Genomic DNA, 26,751 nt, shown 5'->3' with positions numbered 1-26,751 from the left:
GTGTGCGTGCATGATAATTTCCCATACTCTGGGAGTGGTTGTGGTTTCTGGGAAGAGGTTCCAATGGAGGCCCATATTTGGTCATACCCTGTTTATGGAAACAGCCCTAAGTCCCTGGGAGGACAGCCTGGGTAGGAGGGGAGCCCTTTGGGGCCAGGATTGAGAGGACAAGGGGATAGTGAGGGAAAGAGACCTGTTGCGTTCCAAGTATGCACCTACCTGAGAAACAAAAGAGGAAGGCACCTGGTGCTGCTTGTGGGCTCTTCCCCCATCTAGTGGGGGAGGCTCAAGAAGGATGCACCAGAGATGCCAGGAATATCAGGGGCTGCAGGCAGCTCTGCCAGAGGGGCCTAGGAAGCTTTTACCCTAGCTTCTACCTGGGGAGCTGTTTGAACTCAACCTTGTTGCATGAGGGCCAGGAAACTGCAAGTGCAAACTTATGAATGCAGAAGCCCTGGCCCATTCCCAGGACCCTAAGAAATTTTGGATGGCTTAAGGCTGCTGGCATGTGCACAATGAGGTGGGAGGGCAGAGGCAGCCACATCATAACAGTGGTGGAGATTGCATTGAAGAGCTGGGACCGATCAGAAGGCTTTGGACAGTACAGTAAGTTCTTAAGCAAGAAAGCTACGTGGCTTGACTTGTGCCTGAGAAAGAGCACCCAGGCGGAGATGAGGCAGGGAAGCAGTCAAGAAGCCTGCACATTCATCCAGGTAAGAGGTGGTAGTGAGGGTCGTGGGCAGGTGGGGAGGAGATGGACTACAGAGATGTTCAGGGAGACAGCAGAACAGTGGCTGCTGGTGTGGAGTAAAGGAATGGAGGCTGCACAGCATTGTGGGAATGGGCATGAGAGACAAATGTGGCCAAGATGTCAGACAGGGTGGGAACTAAGCTTGGTACCTGTCCACTGTCAGAAAAGAGGGTAGGAGAAGCAGTGCTCACAGCGGGTGAGGGGGTTCAAGAAACATGACATGACAAGAGGGAGAAGAGAGCAGGAGCCAAAATCCTGTTTTTAAGAGAGATAAACACAGTTCATGTGCTAATGGGAAGTATCCAACAAAGAAGGAAAAGGGGAGGATACTGCTAAGAGGTAACAATTGCCTGGTGCAGGTTCCTCAAGGAGCGGAAAAGGGGATCCAGAGCACAGGAAGTGGGAGAAAATGCTGAGCTGGAGCAGGCTGCTGTACAAGTTTCTAGACCGTTCTCAACTACACTCAGCCACACAGGGCTGCTGACGGGAGTCAGCCAAAGGGCCTTTGTGTACGTAACCCACATCTGACCCTGTACTGCCGGCATCTCTGACTACTCTCCACTGCCTCCCAAATAAAGCCAAAACGTCTAGTGGGGACCTCCCCGTTACTGTTACAAGGCCCGGCTCCAGCCCTCTCTGGGACATCCCATGCCTTCCCCATAACCTGCGTCCTCCGTGCTGGAAACCGGTCTCCTCCGTCCCACAGAACCCTGCTCGGACGGCCCCTCCTCCAAGAAGCCCCCACCACCACCTCCTGCGCGCCGGGCACCCGCGCAGTGGTGCTACCTTCGCGGTAAGAGGCCACGTGTGGCGCCCCCCTGTGGCTGAGGGCGGTAGCGGGAGCCGCAGTGGGCAAGATGGTGGAGTCCCGGGCACCGCCTCTTCCGCCCAGGCGGGCGTCACACGAGGCTGGCTTAAAGGGGAAGTGAGTCAGTGTCCGCGGACCCGGCCGGCCGAGGCCCCAAGAGGCCCCAGCCTGGTGGCGCCGTTGGCGGCCATGGCTGGGGGCCCGGGCCCGGGGGACCCCGCGGCCCCCGGCGCCCAACACTTCTTGTACGAGGTGCCACCCTGGGTCATGTGCCGCTTCTACAAAGTGATGGACGCCCTGGAGCCCAGCGACTGGTGCCAGTTCGGTAGGTGGTGGCGGGCCTAGCTGGGGAGGGCCGAAGGGCGCCTGGGCCCCGGTGCCCAGGCCTGACTCCCCCTGTCCCACAGCTGCCCTTATTGTGCGTGACCAAACTGAGCTGCGGCTGTGCGAACGCTCCGGGCAGCGCACTGCCAGCGTCCTGTGGCCCTGGATCAACAGAAACGCCCGTGTGGCCGACCTCGTGCACATCCTCACTCACCTGCAGCTGCTTCGCGCGAGGGACATAATCATGGCCTGTGAGCACACAGCCCTGGGACCTGGGACACCCCCTACCACCACCACAACCAGCCGGAGGCCTCGCACAGGGCTCCTCCCCCCTGTCAGGGCCTAAACATGCTTTCCTTCCTTAACATCCCAGGGCACCCTCCCGTCCCCCTCCCACCCTCCAGCACCACCAACCCGAGGACCAGAAGCATCTCTGAACCCTCTGAGGCCAAGGCCCCCAGCCCTGGCAAGTTGCAGTCATCAGCTTCCACCCTCCTCTCTCCAGGTAAGAGGGCTCCAGTGTTGGGCTTGATGAACCTGAGGAAAAGACCACTTTGACTATGACCGTGGCTGTGGACCCTGCCACTGGTCTCTGCCTGCCTCTCACTGGTGTCTTTATGAAGCTTTTCCAGACTCCCAGACCCATCCTGGGCCTGAGTGCAGCCCTGTTCCAAGCCCTGCTGTCCTACAGTCACCACCACCATCTCTAGCCTTCTCTTCTACAAAGGTAGGTGGGTCCTGCCCCTGTGAAAGGTTCCAGACAAGGAACAAGAAATCCAGAGAGCTGCAGTCCACCCAGCACGGCCAGCTGGGAAGCAGCTGCAGTGGGGGGAGCTTGTGGCCAGGGCTGAGGGGAAGAGACAGGACCTCACCTGACTGGGATCTCTTTCCACAGCAGAGCTCAGAGAACCCAGTGTCCTTCCTGCAAGGGACCCACCCCTCTCCATTCTGCTGGCCCCTCCATGAGATTTCCCAGGGCACCCAAAACTTCTCAGAGAAGCTGAAGATCGGGGAGGGAGGCTTTGGGTGTGTGTATCGGGCTGTACTGAGGAACACGGTGTATGCTGTGAAGAAACTGAAGGAGGTGAGTGTAGTAGCATCCTGGTGACGGTCCTGGAAGGCCGACAGCAGACCCTCACCTTTCTGGTGCTCCCCCTGCTTCCCACACAGCTCCTTCAGCTCTCTGATTCCCCAGCTCAAGGTCCCCAGCTCCTTGGTTATTCTGGGCTCAAGAGAGACAGCACTGGGAGTAGCCATCAAACCTTGGCTGTGAGAGCCTCATGCTGCCTCCTCCCTATTTTTCTTGGGGCTACAGGAGGCAGACCTCGAGTGGACCACTGTGAAGCAGAGCTTCCTGACTGAAGTGGAGCAGCTGTCACGGTGAGCCTTGGGCATCCCTCCAGGACCGCACACTATGGGACCTAGCTCCCTCGGACTGAAGCCTGCCAGGCCCAGCCTAACTGAGGGGCCAATAGGGACTGCTCACCCTGGCAACAGCAAGATGGAAAGTGCAGTGGAGGCTGGGGGCCAGAGCACTCAGGCCCCACTTTTCCAATTAGGTTTCGTCACCCAAACATTGTGGACTTCGCTGGCTACTGTGCTCAGAGTGGCTATTACTGCCTTGTCTATGGCTTCCTGCCCAATGGCTCCCTAGAGGACCACCTCCACTTCCAGGTAGTCTTACCCAGCTTACCATGCTTCTCCAGACCTATAGTGCCAGGGTGGAGTGGGGCAGGAACCTGGCTCTCAGCCTCCATGAGTGGGCCCCCCTGGCACAGCGATCTCCTGTTCACCTTGGAGCAAACAAATGAACTTCAGGAACTGAGAACCACCAAATTCTGTGATGACTCCAGAAAGCACGTTCCTAGCTGTTTTCCCAGCATGCTTTATAAAGCAGTGGGAATAGCTTAGTCTCGATTCTCCTGTGAAGTAGCTCATGGAGATTTTGCTCATCATTTTCCAGAAGGGAAAACTAAGGCCTAGAGAGCAAAGTACTTGCCTAGATACCATGGTAACAGATGAAGGGAAGGTTGGAGTCAAGGAACGGTGGCCCCCAGCCTCCCCTGTGCCCCTTTGCTCCCTCTGTTGCTCTAGATCCAGGCCTGTTCCCCTCTCTCCTGGCCTCAGCGCCTGGACATCCTTCTGGGCACGGCCCGGGCGATTCAGTTTTTACATCAAGACAGCCCCAGCCTCATCCATGGAGATGTCAAGAGGTAAGGGTGGGACACAGCCCAGCCTCTGGGGTCCCCTGAGAGCTGCATGAGTGGAGTCTATGGCAAGGCAGTGATGCTCCCAAATCTACTAGCAGCGAGTCTGGTCCAGAGGAACCCCACCTTGAGTACCCTTCATGAGAATAGGCCTGCCCTCTCCTATTCAAGACAGAGGTTGGGGACAGGGTGCAGCCCTGAGGCCTGGGACATCAGAGCTGGAGCCCAGAGTCACTGAGTACCTGGCATGGGACAGATGTGGAAGCAGAGGCCAAGGGCAAGTCCCTCTGAACTGTGCAAGGGAGCTCTGGGCGCTGCTTCCAGCCTCTCAGGTAGCTGGACTGTTCTAAACAGTATCAAGCACTTTCTGTAGGCTGGGTTCAATTTGGTGGCTCCAAGTCCAATTACATCAGGGCAAGGCAGGTGTGGGGAGCAGAGCAAGCTGGGGCCAGAACTGCGCTGACATCCTTACCTTCTCCCCTAAGTTCCAACGTCCTTCTGGATGATAGACTGATGCCCAAGCTAGGAGACTTTGGCCTGGCCCGTCTCAGCCGTTTTGCAGGGGCCAACCCTGGTCAGAGCAGCACCGTGGCCCGGACTCAGACCGTGCGTGGCACCCTGGCCTACCTGCCTGAGGAGTACATCAAGACTGGGAGGCTGGCTGTGGACATGGATACCTTCAGCTTTGGCGTGGTGAGCCACGGCCTCCCTCTGCTGGCTCGAGGGGTGGGGAGCTGTGGCCAGACCAAGAGAGGAGGGTCTGGAGAATTCCATGTAGAGCCAGAGGCCAACCTGGCAGGAACCTAACGGAGCTTCAGCTACAGGCCCCTCCCTCCCTGGCATAGACCCCTTCCTTGGCCCAGTACCTCATTTCATATATGTCATTTTGCATTCTTTTTCTTCATGTTGGTGCTCCAAACTGCCAAAGCTTCAGTCCAGGACATCTGGCTCTTTTCCTGCGGGGAGCTGATCTTGTTCTGCCTGTCCAAGGGTCAGGCCACTCTGTCTACCCCACAAACCACCCCTGCTTGCTGCCCTCCCCACCAAGGCCTGGGACAGCGCCATCCCAGAAGCCACTGCTATGTTCTCCATCCTGCTCTCTCTCCAGGTGGTTCTGGAGACCCTGGCTGGCCAGAGGGCTGTGAGGATGCATGGTGACAAGACCAAGTATCTGGTGAGCCTCCTGAGGTGGGGCAGGGAGGGAGGAAGGGTCAGGGAGGTGCTGCTCCTGGCAACTAATAGGTGCAGCCCTGGAGGGTGGAATGATCTGGAACACAGTACCCCACAGAAGCCAGCCTTTGCTGCTGCTGACTCATCTTTGAAAATAGGCAGGGCCCCAAATAGCTTCCTTTACCTTGACCAGGACAAATCTGTCTTTCTTCAGTAGATGTATTGGGCCTTTCCAGATCCCACCTGGGCTGGGAGGAGGGGAGGGGGTATCCCAGCAGGGTAGTCCCAGTGCTCTGGGACCAGAAGCTACAGTGGAAAACACAACACAGGAGCTTTGCGAGAGGCTGTGGCAGAGAATTGGGCAGACTCTGAGAAGCCTTCCTTTGGGCCCCACCAGGCACACTGCAGATGAATACTCCTTGTTGGGGCGGCAGGTCTAAGCTGCCCCCATCCCTTAATCCATGGTTCCTATCTGCTTCACCAGGGACTGAGGCGGGGCCAGGAGGAAAGAGACCTGGGTTCTAGTCCCAGCTTGATGGTGGTCTTGGAGCAAATCCCTGCTCTTTGCTGGGCCCCTTTCCCCATGTGGAAATAGACTTAATACCCGTGCAGCACTTAGACTCTTTCTGGGCCCAGAACGTGTTCGGTCAACCTTTGCTCTTCCCACTTTACCAACTGGTATACCTCCAGCTGCTTCTGCTCCTTGCTTGGGGCTGTTTCTGTCCATCACTGGATATGGGCCAGGAACCAGGGAGCCAGACAGGAGCTCTCCTTCCTTCACCTTCCACACCCATCAGCACATCCCACTGGGGCTGCTCTCCATTACTGTTCGGGACTCCTCAGGGGGTCCTTCTTTGGTCTTCGAATCCTTCCTATTTGTTCTCTGTGCTGCAGCCAAATTAATCTTGCAAAAACATTAAGAGATCATGGAAGCCTCTTTGCTTCCCCACTGTGTTTGGGGTGAAGACTCAATGCCTGAGCGTAGCCTCAATTTCCCAGGTCTGGCCACCACCAGCCTTCTGTCTGTCCTCTAGGCTCCCTGTTGCTTGTCCTAGGGCTTGAAAAGCCACACACCACTCAGGTGCTTCCTCCTGGTCCTTCCCATCTCAGAACTCAAGGTGGCCTCCAGTCCTGTTTCTGTCCTTGGGTGTCTCCATGGTACATGTCCCTTCTTGGTTCTGCCCTCTCTGGTTAATCCATGCTTTCTGATCCGAGCTCAGGTGCCATTTGCTCATGGGCCTCCACCAGTTTGCCGTTGCTTTTATAGGCTTGTTGGCATTTCTCTCTTCTGGGAAGCCCGCTCTGTGAAAGTTGGCCAAGGCTATTCTGTTTGTTGCTGTATGCCTAGGGCCTGGGGCAGTGCTGGATACACAGGGGGTGCTTAATCAATCTGAAGAAAGATCACAGGAATCAGTGACCAAGGGCCTGGGAAATTCAGCCGAAGACACAGCCTCCCTAGTGGCCATGCTCACAGTTACCTGTCCCACAGAAAGACCTGGTGGAAGAGGAAGCTGAGGAGGCCGGGGTGTCCCTGAAAAGCACCCAGACCACACTCCAAGAGGGTCTGGCCACAGATGCCTGGGCTGTCCCAATTGCCACCCAGATCTACAAGAAGCACCTGGACCCCAGGCCTGGGCCATGCCCAGCCAAGCTAGGCCTGGCCCTGGGCCAGCTGGCTTGCTGCTGCCTGCACCGCCGGGCTAAGAGGAGACCCCCCATGACCCAGGTATTGGGGAAAGGCAGGGGAAGATAGCACTTGAGGCACCGTGGAGGCAGTGGTCTGCTGGAAACCCCGTATTTCTGGTGATGCCATGAAGTGAGCCAAACAGCACCTGCCTGACCTTTTTCTGGAGGCAGAGTCTCTTTATACATTTCTCACTCACCCTTTGCTTCTGCCTGGGGTGGCGGGACCCCCACTGAACCCTGCCTGGTATATAGAGTCAAAGGACTTTTATTGCACCCCCTTCTGGATGTACCGCACCACTGCACCTGCCTTTTTCTGCTCCCTCCCTGCCCCCCCCTTTCCTTCTGACAGTGAGGATAGAGAAGCCCCATTTGAAGGCAACAGAACAGTGAGATTCACTTTCTAGAAAACAGAGCAGCCATTGTCAGTCCTTAGCTTTGGTGGCTGTGTCTCGGCACTCCTGGGAGGGACAAAGGGGCAAGGGACAGAGCTTTCCCAGCTGCAGGGTGTCCCAGCTTAATGGTCCCTGCAGGCTCCAGAGCAGCCCTGAGGGGCCTGAGATGGCAGCCCAAGCCCCAAGGCTGTGATTGGTCTTCATGGCCAAGCCTGGCCTGCCCAGGGTCAAAGGGGAACCCCTCCCAAGCCACTCTCCCTAAGACCCCTCTTTCTCCTCGCAGGTGTACGAGAGACTGGAGAAGCTTCAGGCAGCAGTGGCAGGGCCATCCCTGGAGCTACAGGCTGCCAGCCGCAGCCCCCCTTCCCCACAGGAGAACTCCTATATGTCCATCACCAGCAGTGCCAGGCCCTTGCAGCCCATGGCAGTACCCTCAGGAGCCCCAGCCCAGGCTCAAGAGCAGCTCCAGAAAGGCCCCAACCAGCCAGTGGAGAGTGACGAGAGTGTGTCTGACCTGTCTGCTGCCGTGCATTCCTGGCACCTGACCACGAGCTGCCCTGCAGGCCCAGTCCTGCTAGACAACCTTCGACAAGGGGCCGCCACGTGGGCCCCAACACCCCTTGGACAGGCCAGCTGTACTCAAGGGGATCCCGCCCGAGAGTTGACATGGGGGAGCGGCCCAGAGCCCTGGTCCACAGCTGTGGAAGGTAGCTAGGGACAGGTGCCCAGGATAGGGACCAGGGACCTCCTTTGGCAACAGTCCCCATACTTCTCACCTCCAGCTTCTGGGATAAGAGAACTGGTGCCTGCTGTTCAGCTCACTCTCCCTAGCAAGCTCCAGGCCTCTGCCTTAGGACAGGTGGCCTGCTTGGCCTTGGGAAGGGGTTCAGAGGATAGGTTGGTGCTGTCTCATCTCCCCATGTGGGTAAGAGGAGGCCAGGAGCTCACTTCCTGAAAGCTGAGAACAAGGAGGGCTCTATTCAGGACCAGGCTCCTGGCCTAGCAGGGAGCTGGGGTCATGGCACAGCCCTTTCTGGGCCTTGCCCTCAGGGCACTGAGGACTTCTGTCCTAAAGGTTCAGGAAGCTAGGCGGTGGGCAGAGGAGGGGGTGGGCAGGGAAAACTGAGACCAGAAGTGTCAGTGAGGAGTTCCTAGGGATAATGGCCCCTGAAGCTAAGAGGGCGCTCTCTCCACCCCAGGATCACTCCTGGGCAGCTCTGCGTCATCACGACCACCGCAGATTGTTATCAACCCAGCCCGACAGAAGATGGTGCAGAAGCTGGCCTTGTACGAGGATGGGGTCCTAGACAGCCTGCAGCTGCTGTCATCAAGCTCCCTCCCAGGTACCCCATGTGCGCTCTGCAGCTGAATGGCCATCCTCCAGGGCTGCTGAAGCATACTTCCTTGTGTCAGCCCCAAACAGCAGAGTGGGGTTTTTTTTTCTTTAAGATTTTATTTATCCCTGGCTGGTGTGGCTCAGTGGATTGAGCACCAGCCTGCGAACCAAAAGGTCGCCAGTTTGAGGTTTGATTCTCAATCAGGGCACATGCCTGGGTTTCAGGCCAGGTCCCTGGTTGGGGACATGCGAGAGGCAACCAATCGGTGTTTCTCACACATGAATGTGTCTCTCCCTCTTTCTCCCTCCCTTCCCTGCTCTCTAAAAAAATAAATAAATAAAATCTTTTTTAAAATAAAGAAAATATTATTAAAGAATAAAATCCTTTTAAAAAAAATAAATACTTTTCTAAGAAAACAAAAATCTTTTTTTAAAAGATTTTTATTTATTTACTTTTAAAGAGAGTGGGAAGGAGGCAAACAGCAGTGTGTGAAAGAAACACCAATCGGTTGCCTCTCACACACCCCCAGCCAGGACGTGGCCAGCAACCCAGGCATGTGCCCTGACTAGGAATCAAACCAATGACCTTTCAGTTTGCAGGCTGGCACTCAATCCACTGAGCCACACCAGCCAGGGCCAGTGTTTTTTTTCTGATTATGCACTGATGAGGCCCCTGTTCCCCAAGGGTGTGGGGATAGCGCAAAGCCAGGCCACTCACCCCCTCTAGGAATGCCTAGAAACCCAGGCTTCCCCCATGCCTCCCTTAAGAACTTGTATATTCTGTGAAAAGCCTTATCCTAGCTCCCTCACCTCCTGAAACAACACCTTTCCTTAGTCTTAAAGTGCCAGTGCCCCCCTTGCTTCCAGCAAGCAGTTTCCATTTCCAGATGCTATTTAAAGAACCTCTGCTTAGGAATAGAAACCCCGCATTCCAGAGAGCACCCTGGGGACTGAGGCAGAACCATGGCCCAGCCCTTACACCAGCTCTCCAGCAGCCAAGGAGCCTCCCGAATTTACTAACTGGCATTTCCTCCTCCTTCTGTAGGCTTGGGCCTGGAACACCAACACAGGCAGGGCCCAGAAGAGAGTGATGAATTTCAGAGCTGATCAGTTCACCTGGGCAGATCCCCCAAACCCAGAAATCAAAGTTCTCATGGTTGGAAGTTCTCATAGCACATGAACCCTCAGGAGCCTGTGGGCAGTAAGGGTGGGGGCCCCAGCCTCACAGGGGAGAGCAGGTGGTAGCCCAGGCTGGGCTCAGAGCCACCCGGGGTGGCTGCTGGGAGCTCTCGGTGGGGCAGGACATCTCAAAGGCCTGCCTTCAGTCCCACATTTGGGGGAGAGGAAAGCCAATGTCATCAGAGGAGTGTAGGGGGAGGAATGCATGTCTGAACGTTGCTGGCTGCACAGACCAGAGAAGAGAAGTGAGTGGGACCATTGGTGCAATGACATATAACGGGGAGCCAGTTCCCTGAGACTTGGGCAAGGCATTTGCAGCCCTTAACCCTTCTCTTTGTCTTTTGCTGAAGCCCTAGGGGAAAGTGGCCACTCTGTGGAATAGAACAGATAAGGCCTGGGGTCCTCCCAGCCACTTGTAATGTGGAAAAGTGAGGTGTGGCCAATGGTTCGTCCACTAGCTAGAAGTAAAGAATTCTGAGATACCTCCGAGAGTTCCAGCAGTGCCCCCCATCAGGCCAGTGTCTGTAGGCTTCGTTGAGCAGCTGGGAGCTAGCCTACTAGCCAGGCCACTCCTGGGTGCTATAGACAGGTACCAAACCAAGTCAGGTTCCAGAGGCCACAGGCTCAGCATCAGGCCCAGGCACTGATGGTGACAGAAGGGCTACTTCCCAAGGTTTGCCTAGACCTGAGTCCTGTGTCTACCCAAACAGAAGCCCCAAGGCAAGAAGTTGGGAGCAAGGCAGAAAAGAAGGAAAAAGCAATTGAGACTCATGTAACTGAGTGTCTTCGAAAGTTAGCCCAAGGCTATATAGCATAGGCTTACAATGACTTTGTGTCCACAATCATGAATCACACTACATGCCTCACAGAGCTAGGCATTGGTGAAGTCCAAGTTGTACTGGAGTAATAAAAGCTTATGTTTCAATCTCTGGTCGTACTTGTGGAGTTTGTTCCACTGAAAACCTCAAGCTTTTCCAATGCTTTTTAACTCAGGGTTCTTGACTGTCCAATCCAAAACACCAGACCCCACCCCCTCCAATCCTCGGGAGGGCTCTTGTTACCACTCCCTAGGTCTACAACACTACTTACTACCCAACAGTACTTTCATGGGTTGTTAAATGTTTCGTATATGTTTTATGGGTTCTGATGCTATTGTAAATGGTATCTTTATGTAATTTTCTAATTGGTCATTGATAGTATATAGGAATACAATTGAGTTTTGTCTATTGGCTTTGTAGTCTGTGACCTTGCTTAAATTCACTTACTAGCTTTAGAAGTTTTTTGGTAAATACATTTGGATAGTCTATGTACACAATCCCTTCTTCTGGAAATAAAGATAATTTTACTGCTTCTTTTCCAATCTGCCTTTTAGTTCTTTTTCTTACCTTATAGCACTAGCTAGGGCTTCTAATCAAATGTTAAATAGAAGTGGTGAAAATAGACATCCTTGCCTTGTTCTCAATTTTAGGTGCAAAGTATTATCTTTCACCATTAAGTATGATTGTCATACATGTATTTTGTCAATGTGATGAACCACATCGATTGATTTTCAAATATTAAACCAACTTTGAATTCCCTAGATAAAAGCACTTGCTGAATTCCATTTGCTAATATCTCTTGAGAAATTTTGCATCTGTGTTCATGAAGGATATTAATCTGCAGTTTTCCGATAATATCTTTATCTGGTTTTGGTATCAGGGCCTCAAAATAAATTGGAGCATGTTCCCTTGTCTTATTTTCTTAAAGGGCTTGTGTGTGTTTGATGTTAACTGCTTTAAGTGTTTGCTGGATTGACCAGTGAAGCCATCTGTACCTGGAGTTTTCTTTGTGGGATGTTTTTAACTCCAAATTCAATGTCTTCAATTAGCTATTTGCCCATTCAGATTTTCTGTTTCCTCGTGCATCAATTTTAGTAATTTGTGCCTTTCAAGGAATTTGCCTGTTTCATCTAAATTGGCATAAAGTTAGCCCTGGCTGGTGTGGCTCAGTGGATTGAGCACTGGCCTGTGAACCAAAAGGCTGCCAGTTTGAGGTTTGATTCCCAGTCAGGGCACATGCCTGGGTTGTGGGCCAGGTCCCCAGTTGGGGGCGTGTGAGAGGCAAGTGATTGATGTGTCTCTCACACCTCCGTGTTTCCCTCCCTCCCTTCCCCTCTCCCTAAAAATAAATAAATGAAATATTTTTTAAATAAATTGGTATAAAGTTAATAAACCCCCATTACCATCCCTTTACACCTGCAGGTACTATAGTGACATCCCCTCTTTCATTCCTGATATTGGTAATTTATGTCTTTCCTTTTCTCTTCATCGTCCTAGATGGCTGATCAATTTTATCAGACATTTCAAAGTACCAAATTTTGGTTTTATTGATTTTTTTCTCCATTGTTTGTCCATTTTCTATTTTGTTAATTCCCACTCTATCCTTAACTTTATTCTACTTATTTTGGGTTCAATTTGTTCATACCTTTTCCCAACTTCTTAAAATGTAACCTTTAAGTAATTGGTTTTAAACTTTATTTTATTTTTACTTTTTTAAGATTTTACTTATTTATTTTTATAGAGAGGGGAAAGGAGGGAGGAAGAGAGAGAGAAACAGCATATTTAGCTGTCTCTTGGTAGGCCATACTACCTAGACACGGAGTCAAAGCAGCTCTACCTAATACACAGAAACAAACACAGGGAGGCTGCCAAAATAAGAAGGCAAAGAAATATGGCCCAGATGAAAAAACAGAATAAAACCCCAGGAAAAGAACTAAACAAAATGGAGCGAGCCAACCTAACAGATGAAGAGTTCAAAACATTGGTGATCAGGATGCTCAGAGATATGATTAAGTACAATCAAGACTGATGGTAGTCGGTGTCCTGTAGGGGCCAGTGGCACAACTTCCCCTATCACCCAAGCTGGGTACTTGAGGTGCACCCTTCATGTGGGCTGAGAACACCCTCCTCTAGTAGTTGTGCTTGGATACTGTTGGCAGATCAATGGGAGGGATTTGCCCAGGCCAGTCAACTGCAAGGACTGGCTGTGACCACTGATCACCAACCTCCACCCTCTGTGGAGGATCAGCTGTGCAGGGTCAGGGGGTGGTGATCCAACATGGTCTGTAGCTGTCCACTGGGTGCGCTGGCCCTGGGGTTTCATAGGAGGTGCAGGTCAGGGGTCAGCCACCACCTGTGTTCTGCCTAAGGCCACCCTGCCTGAGCTGTAAAGCAATCTGAGATGGCTGCTACTTATGCTGGGCTTGGCAATTCCCAGACAAAACCAAGCTGTGACTCTAGGCTGACTGCTGCTAGTGCCATGCCTCAGGCCACATAGCAAGAGGTACAGGAGCTGGGAGCTCACTGTTGTTTATTTGAAAGGATGTAGGTAGTTGTGAAGCATGAGCCAAGACCAGCTATTCATAATGTAAAAGCAGTTTGGGGTGGATCTGTAAATTGGGTGGAGCAGAGTCTCTGGGGATCTCCAAGGTGGGTCAAACGGTGTTAGCCAGGTTGATGGAGTCTCAGATATGGCACCAGCTTGCCAGTTCTGTGGGGAGTGGGTTTAGACAAAAGACAAGCCTCTGCTCACCTTGATGCCAGACACTTCAGTTTCTCCCTGAATATCACTGGTGCCTTTCAAGCTGCTACCCCAGTGCTGGAGCTCAGAGGGAGTCTGAGTAGATGAGTCTGTGTGTGGGTTCTTTAAGATGAACTGCTTGGGGCTCCAGCAGTTTCTTCCACTGACTCAATCCCTGCTGGTTTTTGCAGCCAGAAGTTGTAGGGATTCATCTTCCTGGCACTGGAACCCTGGGCTGGGGGGTCTGGTGTGGGGCTGGGACTCCTCGCTCCTGAGATACACCTCCTGAATTTTTATCCACCGCACGTTAGTGTGGGACCAGCTCATTTCATGTTTGCACCCCTCCTACCTATCTTGATGGTTGTGGTTTCTTTAATTCCATAGTTGTCAGAATTCCATTCAACTCGATTTCTGATTGTTCTGGCTGATGGTTGTGATGGGGGACTCAAATGTTGGAAGAGTTTAGTTTCAGGTAACAGCTAATAAGCTTAGTAAACAATGTATGTAAAAAGCAATTGTTTCAGGAACTGGAGGTGTGACCAACCTTGACTCCAGGAGGCCATAAGCAGTCCCACCTTTGTGCCTCAGGAGGCCTGCGAGCAAGCAAGATGGGTATCTGAGCCATTGTGCTCCAGAGTGAGATGCCCAACACCCAGGACACAAAGACCAACACCCAGGGCACAAGGACCACCACCCAGGACACAGATGAAGGAATGCTGCAGCTTTTATCTGATTAACTTTTACTCTGAATTCCAAACCCCTTACCTACACTTTTTTCTCCTTATAAAAAAGGCCTGTTGATAATAGAATTTAAGACAGTCTGTTAGGGTACAAACCCCCTGCCTTCTCAGATTGCCGAACATCTGAATAAAGCACCCATAAAGATTCAATCCCTGTCTCTGCTTATTTGATCTGGTAGGTGACAGGCAGCACAAACACCAGCTTTTCTGGTTTCAGCTGTTCTATATTTTATTGTAATTTTGATATGGTTGTGGGAAGAAGCGAGCCATGTCTGTGTATGCCGCCATCTTGACTGGATCCCAGTAGTTTACATTTTGGTCTCTCTTGAGGCTGAGAGATGACTTTACCACCTGCACATCTCCATGGATTTTTGTGGGGAAGAAGTGACCACGCAGAGTCCCATGGACACAGAAAGCATATTGGTGGCTTCCAAAATCAACTCAAAGTGTCTGGCCTCCTGGTCACAATCATCTTCCATCTCAGCTGAGTCCCCGAGGCTCTTTTCCTGTGATCGTCCAGGACCCTGAGTGAGGTCCCAGGCTGGCGTCCCACACAAGGTGCTCCCCAGTGTGCATGAGCCAGAGATGGAGTAAGAGTAAACTTTTCTTTTTCTAACATAAGCATTTATTTAAAGGTAAAATTTCCCTTTGATAACAGCTTTAGTTGAATTCTACTTATTTGGTTATGTTCTATTGCCATTATCATTCAATTAATAATGTTTTCTAATTTCCTCTTTGATTACTTCTTTTTAAAAAAGATTTTATTTATTTATTTATTTTAGAGAGAGAGGAAGGGAGGGAGAAAGAGAAGGACAGAAACATCAATTGGTTGCCTCTCACATGCCCCCAACCAGGGACCTGGCCTGCAACCCAGGTATGTGCCCTGACTGGAAATGGAATCTGCATCCTTTCAGTTTGCAGGATGATGCCTAACCCTCTGAGCCATACAGATGCCTAACCCACTGAGCCATACCAGTCAGGGTGTGTGATTATTTCTTTAACCAATGACCTACCTACTTAGAAGTACATTTAATTCCCAGATATTTGGGGATTTTGCAGATACCTTTTTGTTATGTGTTTTTAATTCCATTGTGGTCAGATAATTTACTCTGTATGTAATTCCATTCCTTTTAAAATTACTGAGACTCATTTTATGGTTTAGCTTAGGGAATGTTCCATGTACATTTTAAGAGAATATATTCTGCAGTTGGGTGGAATGTTTGTATAAATGTCAATTAGGTCAAGGTGGTTGATAGCATTGTTCAAGTCTTCACTATCCTTGCTGATTTTCTGTCATTTCTGAAATATCACAGTCTCCAACTGCAATTGTAGATGTGTCTTTCTCGTTTTAGTTCTGTCAGACTTTGCTGCATCTATTTTGCATTGGGTACATACACATTTATTATTGTTATATGTTCTTGATAAATTGACCCTTTTATTATCATGATATGCCCCTATTTATCTTTAATATTTCTTCTTTTGACATCTGCTTTTTCTGGCATGACTATAATCACTCCAACTTCTTTATGCTTCATTTGCTTTGCATTTTCTGTTCTTTTAACCTATCTGTGTCTTCATATTTAAAGTGCATTTATAGACAATATATCGTTTTGGCTTACTTTTGTAACCAGTCTGATAATATCTGCCTTCTAATTGGCTTGTTTAATCCATTTACATTTAATGGTTGAGCTTAAGTCTATCATCATGCTATTATTCATTTTCTATTTGTCCTGTTTGTTCTTTGTTCCTTTTTTTCCTTCTTGAATTCTCTTGGATGTTTCTGGTGTATTATTTTTTCTTCACTATTGGCTTTTAGTTCTAATAACTGGTTCTGCTCAATAGCCCCCTTCCAGCACCATGATCGGGAAAATGCCTCATAGACGCAAAGGCAGAAACCTAGGCTACTTGTAGGGGTCATTGCATTTGGTTTCCTTCTGATCACAGCCCTGCACTGCCTTCTGTCCAATATCTAATAATAGTTATTTCAAATATTTTGTCTAGTTTTCTAGTTGTTTACAACCAGAGGGCTATTCTGGCATTGGCTGTTCTATCATGGCCACAATCAAGTTTCCTCTCTTCTCTGAGTAATTGTTCACTCTTAAGGTCACCCCATTTTTCTCCTGCATGATCAATTTCTCCCTTGCTCCTGGATCTCTTTTCATCAAATATGTCCCCTAGTAGCTTTCATTCTTAAAGAAGTCTTTTGACTCAACACCTCTGTCCAGTCACAACCCCACCCCAATTCTCTGTTCCTCTTTATAGCCAACCTTCTCAAAATAATTGTCTGTTTTCTCATTTCTCATTCCCTCTTCAACCCTTTCTAATCTGACTCCTATACCACCACTCCACCAAAATGCTGTCAAAGATGCCTATGATCATGTTGCCAAAACCAGTGACCCTTTTCTTTGTCCTATGGGCCTCTTGGTGCCCACACCCTTTCTGACTGCCCTCCTCTGGCAACACTGCCCTCTCTGTCTCCTCTACTCAATCTCTACAAGGTAGTAGTCCCTTGGGGCTCACTCTGGGCCCTCTTTGCTACCTCCACTCACTCCTGTGGTGAACTCATTCATTCTAATGGCTCTGAAGACCATCTATCTTGATCATTCCCAAATAATATGTCCAACAATAAACTCTCCTCTGAGCTTTTCACTCATACTTCTAAATGCCTACCAGACATGTCTTCTTTGATATCTGACAGTTGCCATAGCTTAAATGACAAAACAGAACTTGGGATTCCCAGTTGCCACAAGCGTCTCATCTCAGTGTGTGGCACTGCCACCACCTTCCACCCAGCTTCCCAAGCCAGACCTCAGAAGTTAGGCTTTTTAATAGAATTTGTTAGGGAGCTGTAATCTAAAGGCAGAAAAGTACACAAACTGTACATGTATAGCCCAATGACTTCATATATGTTTACAGCCATGTGACAGCCACCGCTCAAACTGAAATATAAATCTGCTTCAATTAACTATTGCTATGTACAAAACCACCCCAAAACTTAGAGGCTAAAACAATTACAACATTATTTCACCCATGAATCTGTAATCTGGGCAGGACTCAGATGGGACAGCTCATCTGTTTCACTCAGTGTCAGCTGGAGTGGTGTGAAGGCTGGTTTCTGGAACCATCCAGTGACTCTGGCACATGTCTGGTGATTGATGCTGGCTGTCAACTGAGGACCCTGCCAGACTAGGAGATCTACACATACCACTTCCTTGTGGCCCTGTGGCTTCTTCCAAGAACAGGATTGGCTTTGAAGGGTCAGCATCTTAAGAGAGAGCCTTGTGAGGGCGGTGTCACCTTTGGTGGCCTGGCTTCTGCTGTACTCTCTTCATTAGAAACAAGTCACTAAGGCCAGCCCATATTCAAGGAGAAAGGAATTCAGTCCAGCTTTTGATGGGAACAGTGCCAAAGAATTTGTGTATGTGTTTAAAACCAGTGCAGGGGCATTTCTGTCACCCTGGAAAGGTCTCTCATGCAAGAGAACCATGGACACATAGATTAGTTTTGCATGTTCTCATACTTCACAACATCATGAAGATATTCTCCCTTGACTTCTACACACTTCATTACTTTACCTTTCATATTTAGGTCTGTGCTACATTTCAACTTGATTTTTGTTCCTGGTGGTAAGTAGGCATTTTCCTACATGGACATCGAATTTATCCCACACCAGTTAGTAGAAAGGCTATCTTTCCCCACTGAATCAATGGGGGGACTTTGTTATTAACCTACTGGCTGTATGTGCACAGGCCTTTTCAGCTTGTACTCTATCTATCCTGTACCAATAGCACACTAGCTTAATTACTGTAGCCTTAGAGTAAGTCTTAATTTCTGTTAGCAGTACTTCCTCCCGGTTGTTCTTTAGGACTGTCTTAGTTATTCTAGACCCTTTGCATTTCCATATAAAGTTTAGAGCAACTGGAACTCTTATTCACTGCTGGCGGGAATGTAAAATGGTTCAGCCACTTTGGCAAATGGTTTGGCAGTATCTTCAAATATCATCCATTTACACTATGATACAACTGCTCCACTTCTTGGATTTACCCAAGAGAAACAAATTCATATTTCCACACAAAGATTTGTACAGAAATGTTCACAGAGGCTCTATTCACAATAGCCAGACAGTGCAAACAACCCAAATGGCCATCAGGTGACTGAATAGACAAATTATGTGTTCACACAATGAAAGACTACTTAGCAACTTAAAAAAAAAATGTCAGACTCAGGATAACTACACTGACTGAAAGGAGCCAGACCAAAAAAAATAAAAAATAAAAAAGCATACATGTTCTATGACTCCATTTATATACAATTCTAGAAAATGCAAACTTATCTCTCATTACAGAAAGCTGATCAGTGACTGCCTAAGAGTGGGTGGAGAGGGATGGGCTGGAGGAAGGGGTCACCAGAGGCACAAGGAAACTTTTGGGACTGATGGATATGCTTATTCTCTCAATTGTGGTGACTGTTTCACAGATAGAACTTCCAAAATGCAAGCTTTAAATATGTGCAGTTTATTTTGTGTCAATTGTACCTCAATAAAGCTGTTTTTAAAATATATAATGTGTCTCTTTTAAGCAGCATATGGTTAGGTTTTCCCTTTAATCCAGACTGGTAATCATTATTTAACCATGACATTTTAATGTGTGTGTGTGTGTGTTGTGTAAAATGTACATGACATAATATTTATTATCTCAACCATTTGTGTAAAGTTCAGTGGCATTAGATACATTCACAGTGTTGTGTACATATCACCACTATTTTGTATTCCAAACCTTTTTCATCATTCCAACCATTAAACAGTAACTCCTGCCCTGGCCAGTGAGGATCAGTTGGTTAGAGCATTGTCCAGTAAACTGAAAAGTCACAAGCTCAATTCCCAGTCAGGACACACCCCTGGGTTGTGGGTTTGATCCCTGGTCAGGGTGTGTACCAGAGGCAACTGATCAATGTTTTCTCTCTCACATCAGTATTTCTCTCTCTCTCTCTCTCTCTCTCTCTCTCTCTCTCTCTCTCTCTCTCTCTCTCTCTCTCTCTCCCTCCCTCCTTTCCCTTCTCTCTAAAATCAATAAGCATGTCCTCGGGTGAGTATTAAAAAAAAGAACACAAAACAGTAACTCACCGTCCCTGCCCTGATGTGTTTAAGAGCACATTTACTATTTGTTCTCTGCTATCCCATCTGCTCTTTGTCCATTTCTTTCTCCTTTCTCACCTTCTTCTGGTGGTGTTGCTTGTGTTATTACTAGAATCACCCTAAAAATTGGGTCTGCATCTTGGCACTGACCCCTCTCCCTTGCCTTTTTAAAAATATTTTCAAATTTTATTTTTAGAAAGAGTGGAAGGGAGGGAGAAAGAGAGGGAGAGAAACATCAGTATGAGAGTAAAACACCGATTGGTTGCCTCATGTACGTGCCCCAACCTGGGACCAAACCCACAACCCATGCATGTGCCCTGACCAGGAGTTGAACTGGTGAGTTTTCATTTTGTGGGAGATGCCTAACCAACTGAGCTACACCAGTCAGGGGTCCCCCTTGCTTTTGACACTGTTCTTTTCATATATTTTAAATCCCAAAGGACATTATTGGTGTTTCTTTAAACCATCTATTTTTGCTTATATTTACCCACATGTATTCTCTATGTAGTACTCTCCATATTCTTCCATGGTGGGTCCCTCCCTCCCTTCCTTTATTTCTCAAATTATTTTATTTCTTGGCAGAAAATAAGGTGAAGAAAATAACCAGAGGATAACATCACTATAAGAGACATTACCAAATATGAGCCATCTTCAGCTGTTTTCTGATCTTGACTATCCCCACAGGTGGTACCCAAATCCTCCACAGGTTCCACAACAGAGATGTCAGTATATTTTGTTTTTTTTGTTTTTTTGTTTTTTTTTTTTCAGATTTAATGTGTTTTATTGATTAAAATATTACATTTGTGCCAATTTCCCTTCCCTCTGCTCCCCTCCACCCGGTGGCGCCCCTCCCTCCAGTTGTCCCCCCCTTTTAGATTATGTCCATTAGTTGTGCATACAGTTCCTCCCAACCTCTCTCCGTCTATTCCATTCCCTCCTACCTTGATCCCCAATTCCTATATCATCTCCCTCCCTTTCCCCATTCCCCCTCCCTGTTGACCTCCCCCCAATATGCTTCCCGTACCCACAGTTCCTTTTCCACTCTCGTTGCCTATTTAGTTTGCCTTTGTTTCATCTCCCTAGCTTCTGTTTTTTAAACCAGTCCCTTTAACATCTCATATAACAGTGGTTTGGATCTAATGAACTCTTTCAGTTTTATTTTGTCCTGGAAACACTTTCTTTGTCCTTCTATTCTGAATGACAATTTCGCTGAATAGAGTATTCGTGGTTGTAGGTTTTGGATTTTCATTACTTTGAATATTTCTTGCCAGTCCCTTCTTGCCTGTAGGGTTTCCCTTGAGAAGTCAGCTGATAGTCTAATTGGGACCCCTTTGTACATAATTCTTTTCTTCTCTCTTGCTGCTTTTAAGATTCTCTCTTTATCTTTAATTTTTGACATTTTGATTATAATGTGTCTTGGAGTGGTTCTCCCTGGGTCCAGTCTCTTGGGAACTCTCCTTGCTTCCTGGACCTGCAAGTCTATTCCCTTCCCCAAGTCTGGGAAGTTCTCCTTTATTATATTTTCACTCAATTTTTCAAGTTCTAGTTCATCTTCCTCATTCTCTGGCAAACCAATGATTCTTATGTTGGGCCTTTTATAGCTGTCCCAGAGGTTTCTGATCCTCTCATTGTTGCTTCCCATTTCCTCTTGCTGCATTGGTTGACTGCTTGTTCCTTCTCCATATTCCAGTTTGTTGAAATGAACTCTGGATTTTTTTTCCTCACCATCTGTCTCGTATGCGGTTTTGTTCCTTTCGTTATGAAAGTTTTTCGCTTCTTTCTTATCTTTTTCCTGCTCTTTTGTGAATTCTGTAAGCCACCTGATAACAATGGCCCAGAACTGAGCCTCTGACAGGTTTCTTATCTGTTCATCTGTCAGGTTCTCTATCTGATGCCTGGTGAGCTGTGTCACCGGGATTTCTATAGTTGTCTGCCTCATTTTGACAGATGCGTTTTGTTTTCTTGGGCCGGCTGTCGGGGGCAGTGCCTGTGTACGCGTCACAAGTCAGCGACCGGCGCCTGTCTGCGACCTATTTCGCAGCCCTGTGGTGCTTTCTTTCTTTGGGGGCGGGGGTCCAAGATGGATTCACACAGTTATTCAGCTAGGAGACCGGGATCCGTCCTCCCGTCCCCCTGGGCCTCACTGTTCAAGGCGATGCGGCGGCCGCTCTCCCCAGCGCCGGAGTCGCGCACCGCCAGGGGCTTGCGCAGCCAGGATTCTTCGCCGCCCGCCGCTCCAGGTGCGACCGCAAACAGCACTGCCCTCTTTAACTCTTACCTGCCCAAATGGCACCACTGGTTTATAACTTCATATGTTGGACTTCCGTGTAGTTTTATTTTCTGGAATTTCTAGTTATCCTTTGTTTTGAAGTAGTTGTATTCCTCTCTAGTTGTAGAGGGAGACCTAGCGTGTCCGTCTAAGCCTCCATCTTGGCCGGAAGTCCCAGTATATTTTGAATAACACTTTAAATAACAAATGTGCTATGATTGTCCTCTATAACCTGAGGAAAATGTGTCTCCTTCATGTGTTTATTAAGAGAGCTGGGACGAATATGCTAGAGTTTTTAACAACTTTATTAAGACATAATTTGGGAGGAAGGGGGTATAAGAGGACTAAAAGCTAATGTAAAAAATACAATAAAGATTACATTTTTAATACTTTCTTAATATAAATGCCCAAGATGTGATTTTTTAAGAAGATTTTTTAAATTTATTTTTAGAGAGAGGGGAGGGATAGAGAAAGAGAGGGAGAGAAATATCAATATGTGACAGATAGATACATTGATCGGTTGCCTCTTGCACGCCCCCAGCTGGGGGCTTGGCCTGCAACCCAGGCATGTGCCCTCACTGGGTATTGAACCGGCGACATTTCAGTTTGCATGTCAGCATTCAATCCACTGAGACACACCAGCCAGGGCAAGATTAAACTTTCAAAAAAAGACATAAGTCACAAACCATAAGGTCCATCTGTTTAAAGCATGCAATTCAATGGTTTTTCTTATATTTACAGTTGTGCGACCATCATCATAACCTATTTTACAGCATTTTTATTACTGCTTAAAGAAACACTGCCCATTAAGAGTCACTCCCCATCCTCTCCTGTCCTCTTTCCAGCCTGAGGTAATTACTAATTTCCTTTCTGTGTCTATGGTTTTACCTATTCTGAATATTTCATATAAATGGAATCATTCAAATGTGATCTTTAGTATTTGACTTCTTTCCCTAAGCATAATGATTTCAAGGTTCATGCAGGTTGTAGCATGTGTCAGTATTTCATTCCTTTTTATGGCAAAATAATATCACATTGTATGGAGAGGCTGATACAGAGAGCTCTGATCAGATCACTGGGGAAGAGTAGGAGGATGTTGACCAAGGCCATGGTAAACAGCCTAGAACCGGATTGGCTGAGAAGCTGAATGCTTCCAGAGCACATGGAATTATGGGTGAGAAGATTTGGAATAAAAAAAGGACTCTCTAGCTCACTGGCTGGCTGTGGTTCTTGGGCTCTCTTCTTCGAGGATGCCTGGATGATCATGTTGCAGCTGCCTGCATTTCCCAGCGGATGATATTCTGGATGGGAAGGAACTCTGGTGCAGCCTAGGATCGGGCTGCTCTGGCAGAGGATGGCAGGGTTATTCTTTTTTGGGTGTTCTAGAGGGGACGACCTCTGAGGCAGAAGCCTACCATTCTTCCAAAGTTGTGTAGCTTTTGTATCTTATGTTGTTTTACTTTGCAAACTAACCCTATAGAAATGAATAGCTAAAAACTAATGGGGGGTGGGGTCTGGCCACAATGGAGGCCTATATAGAAACGCTGCCTCTCCCTCCACAACTAAGAAGGAATACAACTACCTCAAAACTAGAGACAACCAGAAGTTTCAGAAAATTGAGCTGCATGGAAGTCCAACAAAGATATAAGGAAGAAATACTCATCCAGACAAGTAAGAGGGGTGCAGCTGAGGCGGAGAGGAAGCAGTGTGGTGGCAGCTGTGGTGATGGCAGCAGCGGCGGCAGTGGCAAGCTAACAGAAAACACAGTCATACGTTTTAAAAAGTAGGGAAGGACACCTGGGGAGCACTCCCAGCACCGGACCATACTGCGCAGCTCATGCTTCCATCACCAGGGAAAATAAAGCCTCATTGCTTCTGACTGCGAAAATCAGTGAGGATTGTGGCAAAAGAAGAAACTGCCAGTCTCTCAGCAGAGTCCCCTTGTTTAAAGGGCCCCCACAGTCCTAGAACACCTGCAGACCCACCCACTCTGGGAATGACAGCCAAGGCAGCAGCTAGAGGGGCGCCAGTCCCATGTGGGAAGTGGAAGAAGTGCCTGGAAAAAGGGTGAGTGCTGAGCAAGTGGCATTGTTCCCTCTGAGACCCCTCCAGCACACACAGCGCCACAACGTGGTGAAACAGGTCGCCCTGTACTGACAAATACTTAAGGCTCCGCCCCTTACAACGTAACAGGTACGACAGCTTACCTAAGACACAGAGGCAAACAAACATGGGAGCTTGTCAAGATGAGGAGACAGAAAGGTATGGCGCAAAAGAGGGAACGGATCAAGGTTCCAGTGGGAGAACTAAGCGACGAGGAGATAGCCAGCCTAACGAATGTAGAGTTCAAAACACTGGTGATAAAGATGTTCACAGGCTTGACAGATATACTTAAGTATGGCAAATGCATAAGACAAGACGTGAAAGCTATGCTAAATGAAATGAAGGAAAATCCACACAAAACCAATGATGAAGGGAAGGACACCAGGGTTCAAATCAATGATTTGGAACATAAGAAAAAAAAACAATCGAGTACAAAATGAGGAAACAAGAATTGAAAAAAATGAGAAGATGCTTAGGAACCTCTGGGACAACTTTAAACATGCCAACATCTGAATCATAGGGGTGTCAGAAGAAGAAGAGGAAGAGCAAGGAATCAAAAGCTTATGTGAAAAAATAATGAAGGAAAATGTCCCAGATTTGGCGAAGGAGATAGACATACAAGTCCAGGAAGCACAGAGAGTCCCAAACAAGCTAGACCCAAAAAGGACTACACCAAGACACATCATAATTAAAATGCCAAAGGTTCAGGATAAAGAGAGAATCTTAAAAGCAGCAAGAGAAAAGCAGACAGTTACCTACAAAGGGGTGCCTATAAGACTCTCAGCTGATTTCTCAAAATATACTTTGCAGGCAAGAAGGGACTGGCAAGAAGTATTCAATGTGATGAGGAGCAAGGACCTACAACCAAGACTACTCTGTCCAGCAAAGCTATCATTTAGAACGGAAGGGCAGATAAAGTGCTTCCCAGACAAGGTAGAGCTAAAGGAGTTCATTATCACCAAGCCATTATTATATGAAATGTTAAAGAGACTTAAAGAAAAAGGAGATCAAAACTATGAACATTAAAATGACAGCAAACTCAACTATCAACAACTGAATCTTAAAAAATAAAAACAAAATCCAACTAAGCAAACCAGAATAGGAACAGAATCATAGGTATGGGGATCATTTGGAGAATTATCAGCTGGGAAAGGGAAGGGGGAAAAATGGGGAAATGGTGCAGGGACAAAGAAGCATATTTAGTTGGTACAAAATAGACAGGGGGAAGTTAAGAATAATATAGGAAAGAATGAAGCCGAAGAACTTACATGCACGACCAATGGACATGAACTAAGTGGGGATGGGGTTGCTGGAGGGAAGGGAGTACTGGGAAGAGGGGAGCAAAGGGAAAAGAAATTGAAACAACTAACAACATAATCAATAAAATATACTTAAAAAGTAACTAACAGGGAGAATACTAGAAGAACTCACGTGTTAGAGTTCAGCCTTCATTGTTAGGTTTAAGTGATTAAAGCTTTAAGTGAGTAGAGCTGTGACTTGATAGTCTTAAGTGACTGCTTTTGAATAAAGTCTCCTTTCCTTTATCATCGAACCTTTGCCTCTGGAGTTTTGCCTAGAGGGTGGCAGCGGGCAGTGGGACCCCAATTGCTGTTCCATAACAAGACCACCTTTTGTTTATATCCATTCATCTGTTGATGGGCACTTGGGTTGTTTCCACTTGAGGCTACTATGAATAGTGCCACTATAAACATTTGCCTAACAGTTTTTGAGTTGCAGCGTTTTAACTTCTCTAGGAGTAGAATTGTTATCAGAAAACGTGGTTCTTCTCGTCAATGCAGTAAAGAGTTACAGATCAGCGAGCCTATTAGCATGCACACAAAATTTATTAGTGAATGGGAGAGCAAAAGAAAGAGTGGCCAAAGGCTGGGTTGGCAAGCGCCCCCTAGGGTGGCCAGAAGATCAAGAGCACGAGTTCATGAGGGCCAAGAGCCAAGAGAGCAAGTCTTTTGTTCTGAGCACGGATATAGTTGGTGGGATAGGGATGAAGAAGTTACATTTTGATTGACGGATAAACGCAGAGCCAGCTTTTGTCAGGGGGTGGGGCATGGCTGCCCAAACTTCGATATGTGTGGGGGTCTGTTAGCCCGAATCCTTATCTTGCTCCAGACTCCATTTGTTCATCTTGTTGTAAAATGCAAGTGAAGGGAGGCAGTAAATTAAAGTTGGGGCAGTTACCCAAAGTTATTTATGAGCTCTTTCTGTAAGCATTAGGGACTCCCTATAAAACAGATAGTGACCAGAGGTAGGCAATTAACCAAAGCTGGTTTATGGGTCTCTTCCCTTTGGGCACTGTAAGAGGCAAGGAAACTCTTGACTCCCAAACCAATAGAAAATAATTAGCAGCAAAGGACAAATGTAATTAAATCTTGAATCGGGGGTCTCTGGGCCAGAGTTAACGATATCAGCACACTTACAAGGCCAGAAGGGGGCATTCTGCAGCTCAGCACAATTGCTTCTGAGGACAAAGGATATCCGAGATCAATGGCGGGGGGGGGGGGGGGACATTCATCACCAAACTCTGGGAAATGGGACAATGTAGCTAGACAACCCAGCAAACAAGATAGGGAAATTTCAAACAGCTGGAGACAGACCTCTAACCAGAGCACCCTGAGTTAATTATCACCCTCAGTTAATTCAGTTAAACGCATTAGATTGTAACACCAGAGTATCCAGCATGGAAAAACGGAGAAGGAAGGGGAGAGGGGAAGTGGGGGTGCTTTACTTGCATTAGGATAAAGACAGCCAGCTTCGTCTTTTCAACGCCCACCTTGATTTGGCTTTTTGGCTGTTCCCAGAGCTGCAGATCTGTGAATAAACAACTGCCTCGGTTACTGCTAAAGTCCTCTGTCCCAGTGTTTTATTGTGAGCGTTTCTCACAATTTGGGGGCTTTTCTAGGATCCTCTGCCTGTGTGCGGGAAGAGGCTCTGAGCTGAAGCGGGGAGACTCGTCCTACCCACTTTTGGATGGCTCGCTCGACCCAGAGCCCACCCGCCTCAGTGTCTGGAAACGAACCCAAGACTTCTTGTTGGAATAGCAGTGGACCGACGCAGGGGGGATACAAAAGCAAACATC

General features: G+C 47.9%; 1 protein-coding gene across 4 annotated transcripts; it reads left to right on the top strand.

Moving 5' to 3' along the window:
- The first annotated feature begins 1,685 nt into the window (after positions 1-1,685).
- On the top strand, positions 1,686-10,526 carry IRAK1 (interleukin 1 receptor associated kinase 1). 4 transcript variants are annotated; one of them, XM_090264359.1, is made up of 14 exons: positions 1,686-1,884; positions 1,967-2,134; positions 2,257-2,388; positions 2,507-2,610; positions 2,782-2,967; positions 3,199-3,263; positions 3,443-3,557; positions 3,978-4,096; positions 4,576-4,783; positions 5,199-5,264; positions 6,750-6,986; positions 7,622-8,045; positions 8,538-8,681; positions 9,720-10,526. In XM_090264359.1, exons 1-14 carry the CDS (start codon positions 1,749-1,751, stop codon positions 9,779-9,781), a joined length of 2,166 nt encoding a protein of 721 aa, XP_090120485.1. In that variant the 5' UTR covers positions 1,686-1,748; the 3' UTR covers positions 9,782-10,526. The 4 variants fall into 4 exon arrangements, with proteins under 4 accessions (XP_090120485.1, XP_090120484.1, XP_090120486.1 ...); XM_090264358.1 differs by having other exon boundaries at positions 2,779-2,967; XM_090264360.1 differs by lacking the exon at positions 2,782-2,967.
- Positions 10,527-26,751: the final 16,225 nt, after the last annotated feature.

Source organism: Furipterus horrens, unplaced genomic scaffold, assembly GCF_987537825.1.
Source record: "Furipterus horrens unplaced genomic scaffold, mFurHor1.1.pri manual_scaffold_17, whole genome shotgun sequence".
NCBI lineage: Eukaryota > Metazoa > Chordata > Mammalia > Chiroptera > Furipteridae > Furipterus > Furipterus horrens.
The sequence above is the reverse complement of the archived record's forward strand: the minus strand, read 5'-3'. Positions and strand labels throughout refer to the sequence as shown.